This window comes from Bombus vosnesenskii, unplaced genomic scaffold (genome assembly GCF_011952255.1).
Source record: "Bombus vosnesenskii isolate JDL3184/JDL3185 unplaced genomic scaffold, Bvos_JDL3184-5_v1.1 scf7180000014540, whole genome shotgun sequence".
NCBI lineage: Eukaryota > Metazoa > Arthropoda > Insecta > Hymenoptera > Apidae > Bombus > Bombus vosnesenskii.
In genome coordinates, this window is record NW_022883508.1 from 1 (window position 1) to 15,036 (window position 15,036).

Here is a 15,036-nt window from a genome sequence, read left to right on the forward strand (position 1 = left end):
TTTCGAATTAAAATAAAAACTCTGTGACCGATTGAAACGTTCTTTCTCATAAATAAGAACATTCTACAATTAAGAGATATAGAATATTAAAAATCACATTTGGAGAAAACTTCAAGACTTACGACTCGTGGAATGATGAATGTAATTAATCTCTTTGAAGGAAATTGGAAATTTTTAAGAGGTACTGTGAAACGTTACGTACCGCTAAAAAAAATCTGAATTTCGAAGAAAGTCTAGTATGAACATCCTTCTTTAGGACGACGATATAATTCATTCGTCGTTGGAATTCAGTAGTCCCAAACGTAAGATTTAGTCATAGAAGAAAGCGATATTCATCCATCGCTAGATGCTCTCCGGAGGATAAGAGGCAAGAGTTATTTGATCTTTTATTGTCCTTTTCCGCACTTTCTGTTTTTTCTCCCGTCTTTTTCCTTTCTTGCCATCGTCCCCGCGGACCAATTCAATCTTAGTCTAGCTTCTTCGAAAGCTATCGATATTTTTGCCCTATGACCCTCGAAAATAAATCTATGTCGCTTTCTTGACGATTATGTTCGCCAAAATCTTTATTATTTCTCTTTATAAACAGCACTCTTACAAGAAAATACTATCAAAATTTGTTTTATTGTTTATAACATAACATAATATTACGTATAATATGCAACACTTTCGCTATCATTGACTCACTAATGATCGAACAGTGAAATAATTCGTAAATTTTGCATAAACGCAACATTATTGAAGGATACAAATAAAATAACTTGTTTTATCGAAGTGAAAAAATATATTAGAATAATAGATAACATAGAGAAGTCCTCTTCACAAATCAGAAATATAAGGCGAAGATTCTATAATTTAGAGAAAATTGCTATCACAATGCTATAGATACTTCGATTTCTTCAGACTTTAATAAATCGTAAGAAATAGGTGGGAAAAGAAATTGTGGTTAAAAAAAGTATTAAGCAAGTCCTTGGAACTCTCTTCTATAATCACGATGTTAAAATATCAAATTCAATAATTTACGTTAGCTGACAATGAAAAAAATTGCAAATAAAATGTTACATTAATGCAACATTGGCGCTTAAGGGATTAGGAAAATAAACGATCTTTTAACGTTAACAAACAAGAGCTGTAAGAGCGAAACGTTCGTGCCTCTGTTCAATTAATTGCAGTGTATAATTAATACATTTCAAGAAGTTTTGAGCGTTATAATAGTTTAACTTTAATTACCAGCTGATTAGATTTACCCTCTTAACGTTCATCTACTAACAGCAGAAACCGTAGAAACCTGGTTTAGTTGCTACTAATTTATCCAATATCCGATAATGAAGCATCATAACGTCCTTAAATGCGAAACAATGCACCTTTTCGCGATAGTAATACGCCCATCCAACGTGAACTTATTATACGACCTTAGATGCTCGTAGACTCGTTCATGAGCATTTATCATTATCGTGTAAAAAGTTTTGCGTCCGTTTCGAGAAAAACATTCGCTAGCAGCCAGAGCTGAGTTCTTGTTGTACCATACTTCATGGGAAGATTAGAACTGTTTAGTCTCTTTTTTTTTTTTTTATTTATTTGTTGAAATTACAATCAATTCTCGCGTTGAGAATTTTCAGTAATTTTTCTGGCGTGGCGCAGTGACATGGCTGTTTATTTACAATAGGTTAATACTTATTATAGATAGGTATAATTTATAAGTATTATAAGTAAGTGCATATGCTTAATTTGGATAATTAAATGAATCTGACGTTTAGGTCTAGCGGGTAGTGCCTCTTCAGCCTGCGAGTCTGGTCCGTCGTATCGAGTAGTCCAGTGATTAGGGGGTTTCGGTGTTTGTTGATTCTTTTGCTGTATCTGTCGCTATATTTTGCTATTTCCTCCTGTTTAGTCTCTTTGCCATCTTTTGTTGCCATTCGTTTTCGTTTAGATAGGATACTTTAAATCACTCGTGCAAGTTAAAAAACAATAGCTTTCTTGAGTAATACTTTCGAAAGGGAATATACTAAATATATAGAAATTTGGATAGTTTCTAAAGCTTAATAGATTTGGTGGATTTTCAATACTCGGTTGCAATAAGAGTACAAGGGATACTATACGTATACTATAAATCGCAAAAGTGTCACAACTCGAAATAATTCAGTCGGACGTTAAAAATTTATAAAATCCTTTAAGGGGGTATTCTGGTCCAAAGGCATGAATTTCAGGCGATTTTTGAAGCTCTGTACAAGCGAAACAAAAAATATTTTTGCTATCCTTCTTTTTAGCATTTGTTTATTGATATTTCGAGATTACGTAAAAAATTCACTGAAAAAGAAACTCAATATTTAAAAAGTTATGAGCTGGCAAAGTGGGTGCTGCCAAAAAAATGGGGTGTCGTGGCGTGCATGATATCAACCCTTCTGGTCATCTGAGACAAAAAATGCAAACGGATTCTTAATTAGTATGGATGCCGCTATCGTCTGAACCTTGGAAAAGTCAATACAACATTTTTTCATAAAATGACGGCCGTTTGAAAAAAAATTTCTTATTTCGCACGTTTTTTTGACAATTCCGAACGTTTAAAAAATAGTAATGTAATATCGTGATATAATGTGTTTACAAAGAGTGGACAACAGAGATGTTAATCAGACAGAAAAAGACGATTGTTGATTAACCTGAACTACTCATACCAAACGTACAGAAAACAGCGCAATCCACACTCTCTCGGCAACGCTACTCGCAACCTCCGTCTCTGCTCAACTCGCACTCGGCTCCTCGACTCGCAACTGTTTCTCGACTAACGCTCTGGCCGTTGCCGCATTCTGTTGTCTTTTTCCTAGGCCCACCGCACACGTGTTCTGCAGGCGCTCGTGGCCAGGGTCACGTAGGTCTTTTCCACGAAACTATGCACTTGAAAAGACCGATGACACATTGATGGGCCCGACGGCGCCTCGGCTCTCGCGACATTGTTCATAGTTTTTTTTTTATTTATTTGTTGAAATTACAATCAATTCTCGCGTTGAGAATTTTCAGTAATTTTTCTGGCGTGGCGCAGTGACATGGCTGTTTATTTACAATAAGTTAATACTATTATAGATAGGTATAATTTAAAGTATTATAAGTAAGTGCATATGCTTAGTTTGGATAATTAAATGAATCTGACGTTTAGATCTAGCGGGTAGTGCCTCTTCAGCCTGCGAGTCTGGTCCGTCGTATCGAGTAGTCCAGTGATTAGGGGGTTTCGGTGTTTGTTGATTCTTTTGCTGTATCTGTTGCGATATTTTGCTATTTCCTCTTTGACGGTGGGTATCTTGAGGTCGCGGTGTATTGTTTCATTGGTTACATACCAAGGTGCGTCAATTAGGGATCTTAGCGTTTTCGATTGAAAGCGTTGGAGTATTTCAATGTTGGAGTTACTTGCTGTTCCCCATGGTTGGATTCCGTAGGTCCAGACAGGTTTTATTACGGTCTTGTAGAGGGTAATTTTATTCTGTATATTTAGTTTGGAGCGTCGGCCCGTGAGCCAATAGAGTTTTTTTAGTTTGTCCTTTAGTTGCTTCCTTTTATCTGAGATGTGTGTCTTCCACGTTGGTCTCCTGTCCAGGGTCATGCCCAGGTATCGGACTGTGTCCCTGCTAGGAACTGTTGCATTGTTGATGGTGACCTGGGGGCAGGTTTGTTTTCGGAGCGTGAAGGTTACATGTGAGGATTTCTTTTCGTTGACTTTGAAGCCCCATTTGTGAAACCACTTTTCCATGGAGTCGAGACATCGCTGGAGAGTGGATGAGGCTATTACCGGGTCTGCGTGGGAAGCTAATAGCGCTGTGTCGTCTGCAAATGTCGCTATTGTTATATCGTTTGATATAGGTAGGTCGGCAGTGTAGATGGAGTACAGTAGGGGTCCGAGGACACTACCTTGGGGTATGCCGGCTTCTATTGGGAATGTTGCGGAAGTGGCGTCTGGGTATTTAACCATGAATTGCCTATTGGTGAGGTAAGATTTTAGGATGGAGTAGTAGGGGTGGGGTAGGATCTTTTTAAGTTTGTATAGTAGCCCTTCATGTCATACTTTATCGAATGCCTGTTGGATGTCTAGGAAAACCGCTGAGCAATATTTTTTCTTTTCGAGTGTTTGGCTGATCGTATGAGTTAGGCGGTGGATTTGCTCTACTGTAGAATGATGTTTTCGGAAGCCGAATTGGTGATCTGGGAGTGTTTTCAAGTTCTCTAGGATTGGAAGGAGTCGGTTCGTGAGCATGTTCTCGAATAGTTTGGACAGGGTAGGTAAAAGACTGATTGGGCGATAGGAGCAGGTTTCGTATATCGGTTTACCGGATTTAGGGATGAGGGTAATCAATGAGATTTTCCAAGCCTTAAGATAGTGTTCCAGGCGAAGGATAGCATTAAAAATCGATGTGATGAGTGCTATCCCTTTTGTGGGAAGTTCCTTGATTGCTCTATTGCCTATTAGGTCGTGTCCTGTTGCTTTCTTGGGGTTTAGGCGACTGATTGTTTCTATAGTCTCTGCAGAGGAGAAGGGTTCGATAGGAGGGGACATTTGGAAGGGGGTGTGCAGGTATTCAGTAACGTCCGCGGCGGCTTGGGGGGAATGGGGTTTGAATACTTTTGACAAGTGTTTTGCAAACAGGTCGGCTTTTTCTATAGGGCTTCGCGCCCATCCACCTTGCGGACGGCGGATAGGTGGGATTATTTGTGGGGGGCGTGTGAGTTTCCTGGAGGCCTTCCATAGTGAGTAGTTGGCGTCGGCTGTGGGGGATAAGCTGGCGAGGTATTTATGGAAACAGTCGTTTTTATAGTTTCTTAAGGTTCTGGATAGCTTTCTAGTTGCGTTGTTAAGTTTGCGTTTGTCCTCCGGTGTTCTATGGGTCTGCCATACTCTTCTTAGTCTTCGTTTTTCTGCTATTTTTTTTAGTATGTAATGGGGATATTCTTGTTTGCTGTTAGGTGGCTTTGTCGGTGCGGAGAGGCGGATTGCGTTTATTATGCTCGTGTTTAAGTATTCCGTGGCTGCTTCGATATCTTCCTTTGTTTTTAGTGGGGTGAAGGCTGAGGTTGAGTGTGTAAAGACTTCTCTGAAGAGCTGCCAGTTGGTGTGTTGGTTGTGAATGGAGCCATTAGGTGTATTCTCGATGATTGTTGAACTGACTGTTGCTATCACGGGAGAATGATCAGAGGAGAGATCAGCCGAGGAGTTGATCTGGACGTGTCTTGATGGGATATTTTTAGTTATGAAGAAGTCGAGAAGGTCGGGTATTTTGTTGGTGTCAGTGGGCCAGTATGTGGGTTCGTATGTGGTGAGGTAGTTGAGGTTGTTGTTTATTATGCTGTTTAAGAAGTTTTTGCCTCTTGCTGTAACCAGTCTGCTGCCCCATTGGATGTGCTTGGCGTTATAGTCTCCTCCAACTATGAATCTGTTGCCCAGGGTGTCCAGGAAGTTATCAAAGTCTTCTTTGGCGATGGAGTGTCTGGGAGGGCAGTATACTGCTGAGGTGGTGATTGAGCCATGACAGTCTTCTATTGCTACGTTTGTTGCTTGGAGGTAGTCTTTCTGGAATGATGGGAGTTCGTAGTGCTTAATACTTGCTTTGATTATTATTCCGGTGCCACCGTGGGCCTTTCCGCTGGGGTGTTGGGTATGGTAGAATTTGTAACCATTTATTTTCAGGTAGCTCTTGTCGGTGAAGTGGGTTTCCGACACGAGCATTACGTCGATTTGCTGGTGTTTTAAGAAGAGTTCTAGTTCAAGTTTGTGTTGCGCTAGACCGTTGGCGTTCCAGAGTGCTATGCGCCTTGGTTTTATTTTGAGTCGGGGCGTGCTAATTTTTCCACGATGAGTGTTAGTAGCGATAGCAAGTGATTTATTTGCTCCGATTGTTTCTCTATTAGCTTTTCAAGCCTTGAGGAGTTGTCTGTGTTTGGTGGGTTGGGGTCACTGTTTTGGGGAAGGTTCCTTTGGCTGTTCGGGTTATTTTGGATGCCTTGTACTGCTTGGGCAAAGGAGGTTGAGGTGGAGATGAATTTGGTAGGACTGTGCGTTTGGTTGGTTGAGGGGGTTGGGGTAGTAGTGAATTTCGGCGGGCTGGGTATTTGGTTGGATACCTCTTTTGCTCTGGGCTTAGGGTACCTGTTCGTGTATAGTGTTTTATATGCTGGGCAGCCTTTGTAGTTGGCAGGGTGGTCCCCTTGGCAGTGGATGCATTTCGCTGGGGTTTCCGGTGATTTGGCGCACTGGTCAGTGGGGTGAGAGCCTGCGCATTTAACGCAGCGGAAAGTATGGTTGCAGTATTTCTGCGTATGACCGTACCTTTGGCACCTTTTGCACTGCACTATTTCTTTTTTCACGAGCGGTGGTTCGATCTTTACTATCGCGTTCATTAGGCGACTGATGTTATATATTTCCTTATTGTTCGGTTTTTGTTTAATGTCTAGGAAGAATAAGGATAACGGGTCTTTCGAGACTCTATGCCTTATATTACTTACGTTGACGACTTCGTGGCCGAGTTTTGAGAGTTCGTATTTTAGTTCGTCTATATCTGCTGAGTGGTGTATGTTTCGTAGGACCACCCGGAAAGGCCTTTCCTGTTTAAGTTGGTAGGTGTGGAAGTTGGCGTTCAGGGTCCTGAGTGTCTTGGTGAGTTTTCTGTAAGCTTTTGGGTTCGTCGGTAGTATTTTCACCTTGTTGTTGCTTATCTTAAGGTTATATTCCTCCTTGCTGGTATCTCTCTAGGGACTTGGTCATTGTCTGTATGTCAATGACGTCGTCCACAAAAATTGGTGGGGGAGGGGGGATTCTCTGTGAGTGTTGGTTTGATGGCGGTTCTACGATTTCCATGGCGTCGTTTGAGGATTCCAATACGGCGAACCTGTTGTGTGTGTTTATTTGCGTTGCTGGTTCTATTTTCCTCTTCTTTGTAGTGTTAGCGTCGTTAGTGCGGAGAGTTCTGCTACACTTCTGCCACGGGGGGGGGGGTAGCTCGGGGTAGCTGCGAGTCTGCTCCGGAGAGCCTGGTCGCGGTTGCTGGGCCATCATCGAGCTAGTTAATTCGGAATGAACAACTAGTCGTGAGGCTGTGAGGCTAGTATTCGTGTTGGGGTTAGGTGCGTGGGATTTTCTTCTCCCTAGGGGGTAAGGGGCACTTAGCTGTGTTCTCTTTCGACGTTTGGGCGACACGTGTTGTTTTCGAACTACGCTGGGCACTAGAGACACGTCTGCACGCTTTGGCACTCCACAGCGAACTGATTGTTCATAGTTCGCCCGATATTTCTTAGGCCTTTCGTCCACGATACTACATGTATTAATAGCTTCAGGTAAAGTATGAGATGTAACGTAAATACGCGATACAGATAAAATATAAATCTTTTATGTTACTAAATTACTATCTAAATTGTGTGATACATTATGTAACACTGAGTTATATCTTTTTTATGATTTAATTTTTCTCTTTTATCGTGCCCTCTGAAACATTTTCGACCTAATCGTGTTTTTTATCAGTACAGAATGTATTAAAGGCATAGGTATGCGAGAAGCATCATTAATGTACGCATGTTGCGGCGCATGGAACATCTGCATTCCAGCCGACGCTACCTAGCAGCCAGCGGCCCACCGGTAACCTTCCAGACCCTCAATAAACTCAAGGACCCACCATAAAACGGCACTTTTTAGCTGCATTGTTTCCACACGTTTGCCAGTCAAACTATTGCCTAGAAGTATTTTCGGTTATGTCAGAGTTTCGGAGAAGTCCTTGAATTTATTAGGCTTTCAAAATTCACGGAGAAAGCGGATAGTCGCCGAACGGAAAACCGAACACATGGCCACCTAAAACGACTGGTTTTCCCCAAGAATGAAGTCATCCCGATCCACGTTGGTGGGAGACTTCCCCATATCCTTCTTCATTAGCAGGGGTCATAACCAATCGGCATCGCGGATGTTTACCCTCACCTCCTTAACGAAAAGTGTGAACAATGAATCCGCGTTCTTTATTCAAAGGGCACATCCACACCAAGCTTCCCTCCGGAAAAACACAAGAGCGAAAAGCTCAGTCTCAATCAAGCATCTCTTCAAGCAGTCAATAAGTCGAATACAGTGAGTCGACAAATCCATCATTATACGCGATAATCCGACTAGAGACTCAGGTCGCACTCATTCGTAGTCATCTATAACAATTATTCATTTTGTGGTACACCGAAGTTGTTGGTTTGTGAGAATATATAATAACCTGTTAGTAGCAGCGCTATCTTTAATTTAACTACCCTTATTATCCCAAAAGAAATAAGGGATCGAACGATTCGCGACGTCGATTAGCAAATCGTAACGGGAATTTACGACTCCCGTTGGCGCGCTTCTTCGAGATCGTGTCTCCCCGCGAACGTGCGAAAACATTTAGTTCTTCGAACCGGATCACGTGCCAACGAAAGTGAGTCTACAAGTGATCGCATAGTGCCACGTGTCCACGGTGTATCCAGCAACAGAAGTGTATCACGCCATCGAAGTCAGTGACGTCAGGAGCGTCACCTTCGAAAAAATATAACCCATTGGTCGAGGCACACAGCCAAGCATCGCCCCGACGTAGCTGAACAATCGTCCAATAGAAGATTCAACACAAGTAAGTTGATCTACATCACTAAGCATGCCGACTCCAGCAAAACTCAATGCCATGCGGCAAAAACGCACTAACTGCATTGGCAACATCAAGGCCCTGGAGAGCGACATCGACCAGTATCAGCAAGCTGAAGAACTTGACGTTTGCCTCGCGAGAAAATATCAAACCCAACTCGAGGAAGAATGGAGATGGTTCCGACTCGTCCACGATGAGGTAACCGAACATAGCGAAGAAGACACGACGGTGGAACAAGAGGCGGCACGCGCCTACCTAGCCTTGGGAGCTCGCTTGGAAAGACTGATACTCGCTGAGCAACGATCGACCCCGTCGACAGCTGTAAGTAACCCCAGCGGCGATTCATCCGCGACCTCGAATCCAGTAGCGATCAAATTACCAGATCTTCGGCTTCCTATATTTGACGGAAGCTTAGAGAAGCGGAGCACATTCTACGACACTTTTTTTATCTACAAGAGATCAAAATCCCAATCTCATGGACATACAGAAATTCCATTACCTGCAGTCCGCCTTGCAGGGAAAAGCGGCGGATTGTTTGAACGCGTTACCCCTTAACAATCTAAATTACAGTCAGGCTCTAACTGTTCTCAAGGATAGTTTCGAATGTCCACGATACACCGCATTCAGTCATTGCATGTCAATGCTTGATTACCCCAAATTAACCAACGAGTCTCCAACGGAGTTAAGGCGCTTAGCCCACACTATTAAGCAACATATATGTGCTTTAAACAAAATGGGACAAGTCAACCCCGATAACAGTGCTCTACTTAACTGCATCATTTTGTCGAAAGTACCATTAAGTATCCAAAAACAATGGGAAATGACGCTGTCTGACCACGAAGTGCCTCAGTACAGTCATTTGCTAAAATTCCTCGAGAAATTAGCATGGAGCTCCAGACCGATTCCCACGGTTCAACAACCAAGAGCTTCACCGGAACAAACCATTTGGACCCGTCAACGCGCCCCACGAGTTACTCCAGCATGCCCTACCTGTCAAGGACAACACCCGGTCTGGCGATGCGATTCATTCAAGGCCAAAACTGTAAGTAAACGCTTAATGGACGCTACAAGGGCGTCTTTATGCTTGAACTGTCTGAAGAAGGGGCACATAGCGCGTGATTGTCACGCCGGCTCATGTCGAATATGCGGAGGACGACATCACACACTGCTACATCCGGAAAAACAGCCGTCGAGGTCGAATTTCTCCACCTCGAGCCGAAGTCCCTCCTCGTCAAGCAGGAGAACAGCATCGCCCCCGTCACCTGCAGGTAAGCGGAAAACCGCGAAGAAACACAATTCGGGGACAACCCGGACGAACTCGCCCACCAGTTCATCCGACAGACCGAAACGGACACATACGCGTAACCAATGACGCCAAAAATCCAGAACTCCGACAAGGACCGAAAATACCTGACCAGCAGTTTCCGAGGTATTGCATAATGACATAGTGACTACAGCCCAAGTCCACATGCTAACCAACAAACAGCAACCGATCCAGTGCCGTGCGCTCCTCGACACCGGATCCAGCATGAATTTCATCACAGAAAGGCTTGCAAACACCCTCTGAATAAGGCAAAGGAAGTGTTCGGCCCCAATTGGAGCTCATTGACGACGACATCAAGGCGACTCATAAGGGCGACGATTACCTCCATTGACGGCAAGTACGAATGCACATTGACATTTCTCGTCATTCCAGCCATAACGCACCTGATCCCAAGTCAACCCATCGATCGTTCGGCGCTTAACATACCCAGGAATATCAAGCTAGCCGATCCTCGATTTCATGTGCCTTCCCCGATCGATGTCTTATTAAGCTCGGGCACAACTCTTTCGTCGATGTGCGTCGGACAAATCAACCTGACGCGACCGGACGAACCGGAACTGCGCTTGCAAAAGACACGATTCGGCTGGGTAATCGGGGGCAGTCCAACTTCCTCAACCGCAACAAGCACCTTTCACACATCCACGACGGCTCTGCAAGTAGACCTTGCGCGGTTCTGGGAAATCGACGAAAGACCCCCGATCAAACACATCTCAGAAGCAGAGCGACGATGCGAAGATCATTTCAGAGCTCACACCCGACGCACCAGCGAAGGACGATACATTGTCGCTCTCCCGTTCAACGAAAAGTTTCCGTCGCTCGGATCATCCAAGGCATTGGCGATGAAACGACTCGCATCCCTCAACCGCCGATTCCAGCGCGACAGGCGCTTTGAAGCCGATTATCGAGCGGTAATCCAAGATTATCTAGATCGGGGACACATGTCAAAAATCAGTCCCGACAGCGCCGACGAAGGCGCGTATTATCTACCACACCACGCCGTGATCAAGGCAGCGAGCGAAACAACGAAACTCCGAGTCGTGTTCGACGGATCCGCGGCTAGCAGCACCGGAGTATCATTAAACGACACACTCTATACAGGGTCCAAGTTACAAGAGGGTCTATTCAATATCCTGCTTAGATTCCGTCTGCATCAGTATGTACTCACCGGGGAAATCGAGAAGATGTACAGGCAATTCCTGGTGCGACCAAAGGACCGATAATATCAACAAATCGTTTGGCGTAACGAGGAAGGGGAAATCGAAACCTACCAACTTAACACCGTGACGTTCGAGTTATCGGCAGCTCCATACCTGGCCCTACGGTGTCTCAAGCAGTTGGCAGACGATGAAGGACATCGATTTCCACGAGCGTCATCGGCCTTGCGACGAGACTTCTACGTCGATGACGCCCTCACCGGAGCGGACACGAAGGAAGAGGTACTGTCCCTCAGAAAGAAACTAACCGAACTTCTCCAATCCGCCGGTTTGAATATTCGAGAATGGGCTTCCAACGACCAGAGCATCCTCCAAAGGTTATCCGAACAAGATAAAAGCCGAAGGTTACAATTAGGTGAATATCAAACTCTAAAAACACTAGGCATATTTTGGGATTCTAAGGACGACGCAATACTCTACTCGGTCGAAGCCAACGCCAAGACCTCTCGGGTTACAAAGCGATCCATCAGCTCGGTGATCGCCAGAATCTACGATCCACTAGGATTGCTTGCACCAGTGATCGTTCGAGCGAAGATTATACTTCAACGGGTCTAGTCGCTAAAGGTCGACTGGGACGAGGCCCTGCCAGCGGATTTGCATTCCGAGTGGAACCGTTACTACACCAAACTATCACTACTCAACGAGATACGGTTCCCACGCAAGACCATAATAAAAACACCCATCGAGATTGAGCTCCACGGCGTTTGTGACGCCAGCGAAAGGGCATACGGAGCCTGTGTCTATCTGAGGTCCCTCGATCATTACGGAAACTTCCAGACACGACTACTCACTGCGAAATCGAAGGTAGCTCCGCTCAAAACGCAAATCATTCCACGACTTGAACTGGCGCTCTTCTACTCACGTCACTAATTGCAATCATAAGGCAAGCATTGCATATCGAGGTAAATCGTACAGTTTATTGGATGGATTCCACCATTGTTCTCCAGTGGATCAATTCGTCACCTCACACACTGAAATTCGTCGCAAATCGCCTAGCCGAGATACAGAACAAAACTAGCTTCACAGATTGGCGTCATATTCCCACCAATGACAATCCCGCGGATCTGATTTCTCGAGGACAATCACCCGAAGACTTCCTGCAGCCTAACATGTGGCAAACTGGACCACGGTGGCTGCAACAACCAGAAGAATGTTGGCCGATGTGGAGTCCAACACCTTTAGCCAACTTACCAGGACGGAAAGCAGCAACTTGTCTCGCCACAACTCCTGTCGACAACAGCCTCTTGGACAGATTTTCATCATGGCCAAGGTTAATCCGCATCGCCGCTCGCTGTCTCCGGTGGAGGCAACCACAAAACCGATCGTCACCACTAAGCGCAGAAGAATTACAGGTTTCCCATGACAAACTCATTCGGTTACTCCAACATATTCATTTTTCAGAAAAGCTATCCACGCTCCGGAAGAATCTAAATATGCCGGTCAATGGGAAACTCCAACGACTCAATCCGTTTATAGACAAGGCATGAATATTGCGCGTCGGGGGCCGACTGAGTCAAGCATCGATGGCTTTCACACAGAAGCACCCGATCATCCTACCCAAATCTCTGACAACGTCCCGGATCATCGAAAACGAGCACAAGGTCAGTCTGCATGCAGGTACACAAGCGACTTTATACGCAGTGAGACAGCGATACTGGCCCATCGATGGCAGAAGTCAGGTATGGCATACAATCAAAAACTGCGTCTGCTGCGTTCGTGCTCATCCACCACAAGTAGATTACATAATGGGTAATCTGCCGGAGGCTCGAGTAACTGAATCTCGACCATTTACAAACGTCGGCGTCGATTACTGTGGGCCATTTTACATCAAGGAGAAACGAGATCGTAACCGTCGACAGGTCAAGGTGTATGTAGCCATCTTCATATGCCTAGCAGTCAAGGCGGTGCACATCGAACTCGTTGGAGATCTCACGAGCGAAACCTTCATCGCCGCTCTTCGTCGATTCATCGCACGGCGAAGGTTTTGTTCGACTCTCCATTCCGATAATGGCTCAAATTTCATCGGCGCAAACAACGACTTAAGAGAGCTCTACGAATTGCTAAAATCGGACGATCACATCGAAAAGGTAACTACTTTCCTAGCCAACAAGCAAATCGAATGGCACTTCATACCCCCTCATTCTCCACATTTCGGGGGACTATGTGAGGCAGCGGTGAAGTCCTTCAAACATCACTTCAGACGCATCGTCGGTAATGAATTGCTTACGTTCGAGCAATTCAATACACTTGTCATAGAAATCGAAGCAGTTCTCAACTCCCGACCATTAACACCCATATCCACTGATCCCAAGGATCTCCTCGTCCTCACTCCGGGTCATTTCCTCATCGGCGAGTCATTAATGAGCGTGCGTGAGCGAGATTTCAGGGACACTCCATCCAACCGGCTCTCCAGGTGGCAGCATATCCAAAAACTTAAACAACATTTTTGGAAACGCTGGCATAAGGAGTACCTCAATCAATTCAACAACCGCAGTAAATGGACCAAGGGTGGACACAACATACAAGAAGGTACAATCGCCCTCCTCAGAGAAGACAACGTTCCATCGATGCATTGGCCCTTGGGCCGTGTAGTCAAGGTCCATCCCGGAACCGATGACATAATACGGACAGTGACAGTGCAGACATCATAGAGCCTCCTGGACCGCGGCGTCAAACGACTGGTCCCCCTGCCATGTCAATCAGCTCAAGATGAGTCCGGACAATCACTGACATCGAAGGAGGTGGATCACACACCCATCTAACCCACATATAGAACTTTATCGGTGCCCTCTCAACGGGGGAAGGATGTTGCGTCGCATGGAACATCTGCATTCCAGCCGACGCTGCCTAGTAGCCAGCGGCCCATCGCCTGCCTGCCAGACCCTCAATAAACTCAAGGACCCACCATAAAACGGCACTTTCTAGCTGCATTGTTTCCACACGTTTGCCAGTCAACTATTGTCTAGAAGTATTTTCGGTTAGAGTTTGTAAGGGTTTCGGAGAAGTCCTTGAGTTTATTAAACTTTCAAAATTCACGGAGAAAGCGGGTAGTCGCCGAACGGAAAACCGAACACATGGCCACCAGAAACGACTGGTTTTCTCCAAAAATGAAGTCACCCCGTTCCACGCTGGTGGGAGACTTCCCCATGTCCTTCTTCATTAGCAGGGGTCATAACCAATCGGCATCGCGGATGTTTACCTTCACCTCCTTAACGAAAAGTGTGAGCAACGAATCCGCGTTCTTCATTCTAAGGGCACACCCACACCAAGCTTTCCTCCGGTAAAACACAAGGGCGAAAAGCTCAGTCTCAATCAAGCATCTTGTCAAGCGGTCAGCAATTCGAATACAGTGAGTCGACAAATCCATCAGTATACGCGATAATCCGTCTAGAGACTCAGGTCGCACTCACTCGTAGTCATCTCATAACAAATATTCATTTTGTGTTACACCGAAGTTGTTGGTTTGTGAAAATATATAATAACCTGTTAGCAACAGCGTTATCTTTCATTTAACTACCCTTATTATCCTAAAAGAAACAAGGGATCGAGCGATTCGCGACGTCGATTAGCAAATCGTAACGGGAATTTACGACTCCCGTTGGCGCGCTTCTTCGAGATCGCGTCTCCCCGCGAACGTGCGAAAACAACGCATGTGATTTCTCCTTTCAAGTTGATGCTAATGCTTTTGTTAAAACGTAAAAGTGAAAAGAAGATACGAAATTTATAGTAGGAAATTATCTGAAGTTCCATTCGTTGTTTTTAAGACTGAATATCACTGTAGAAAAATATGGTTAGTCTATTTTTGCGGATTTTCTGATCTCTGTCTTAATATTTTATCTTAATATGTAGTAATTGTAAAATGGAACAACTTTAATGAACACTT

At 44.8% G+C, this 15,036-nt stretch overlaps 2 protein-coding genes across 2 annotated transcripts; both read left to right on the forward strand.

Moving 5' to 3' along the window:
* Positions 1 to 8,627: 8,627 nt before the first annotated feature.
* Positions 8,628 to 11,708, forward strand: LOC117240065. Its single transcript, XM_033505922.1, has 4 exons — positions 8,628 to 8,936; positions 9,121 to 9,883; positions 10,312 to 11,138; positions 11,232 to 11,708. The coding sequence occupies exons 1-4, from the start codon at positions 8,628 to 8,630 to the stop codon at positions 11,706 to 11,708; spliced, it is 2,376 nt and encodes a 791-aa protein (XP_033361813.1).
* A 368-nt stretch (positions 11,709 to 12,076) lies between these two features.
* On the forward strand, positions 12,077 to 13,804 carry LOC117240067. The gene is made up of 3 exons (XM_033505924.1): positions 12,077 to 12,423; positions 12,555 to 12,754; positions 12,795 to 13,804. Exons 1-3 carry the CDS (start codon positions 12,077 to 12,079, stop codon positions 13,802 to 13,804), a joined length of 1,557 nt encoding a protein of 518 aa, XP_033361815.1.
* Positions 13,805 to 15,036: the final 1,232 nt, after the last annotated feature.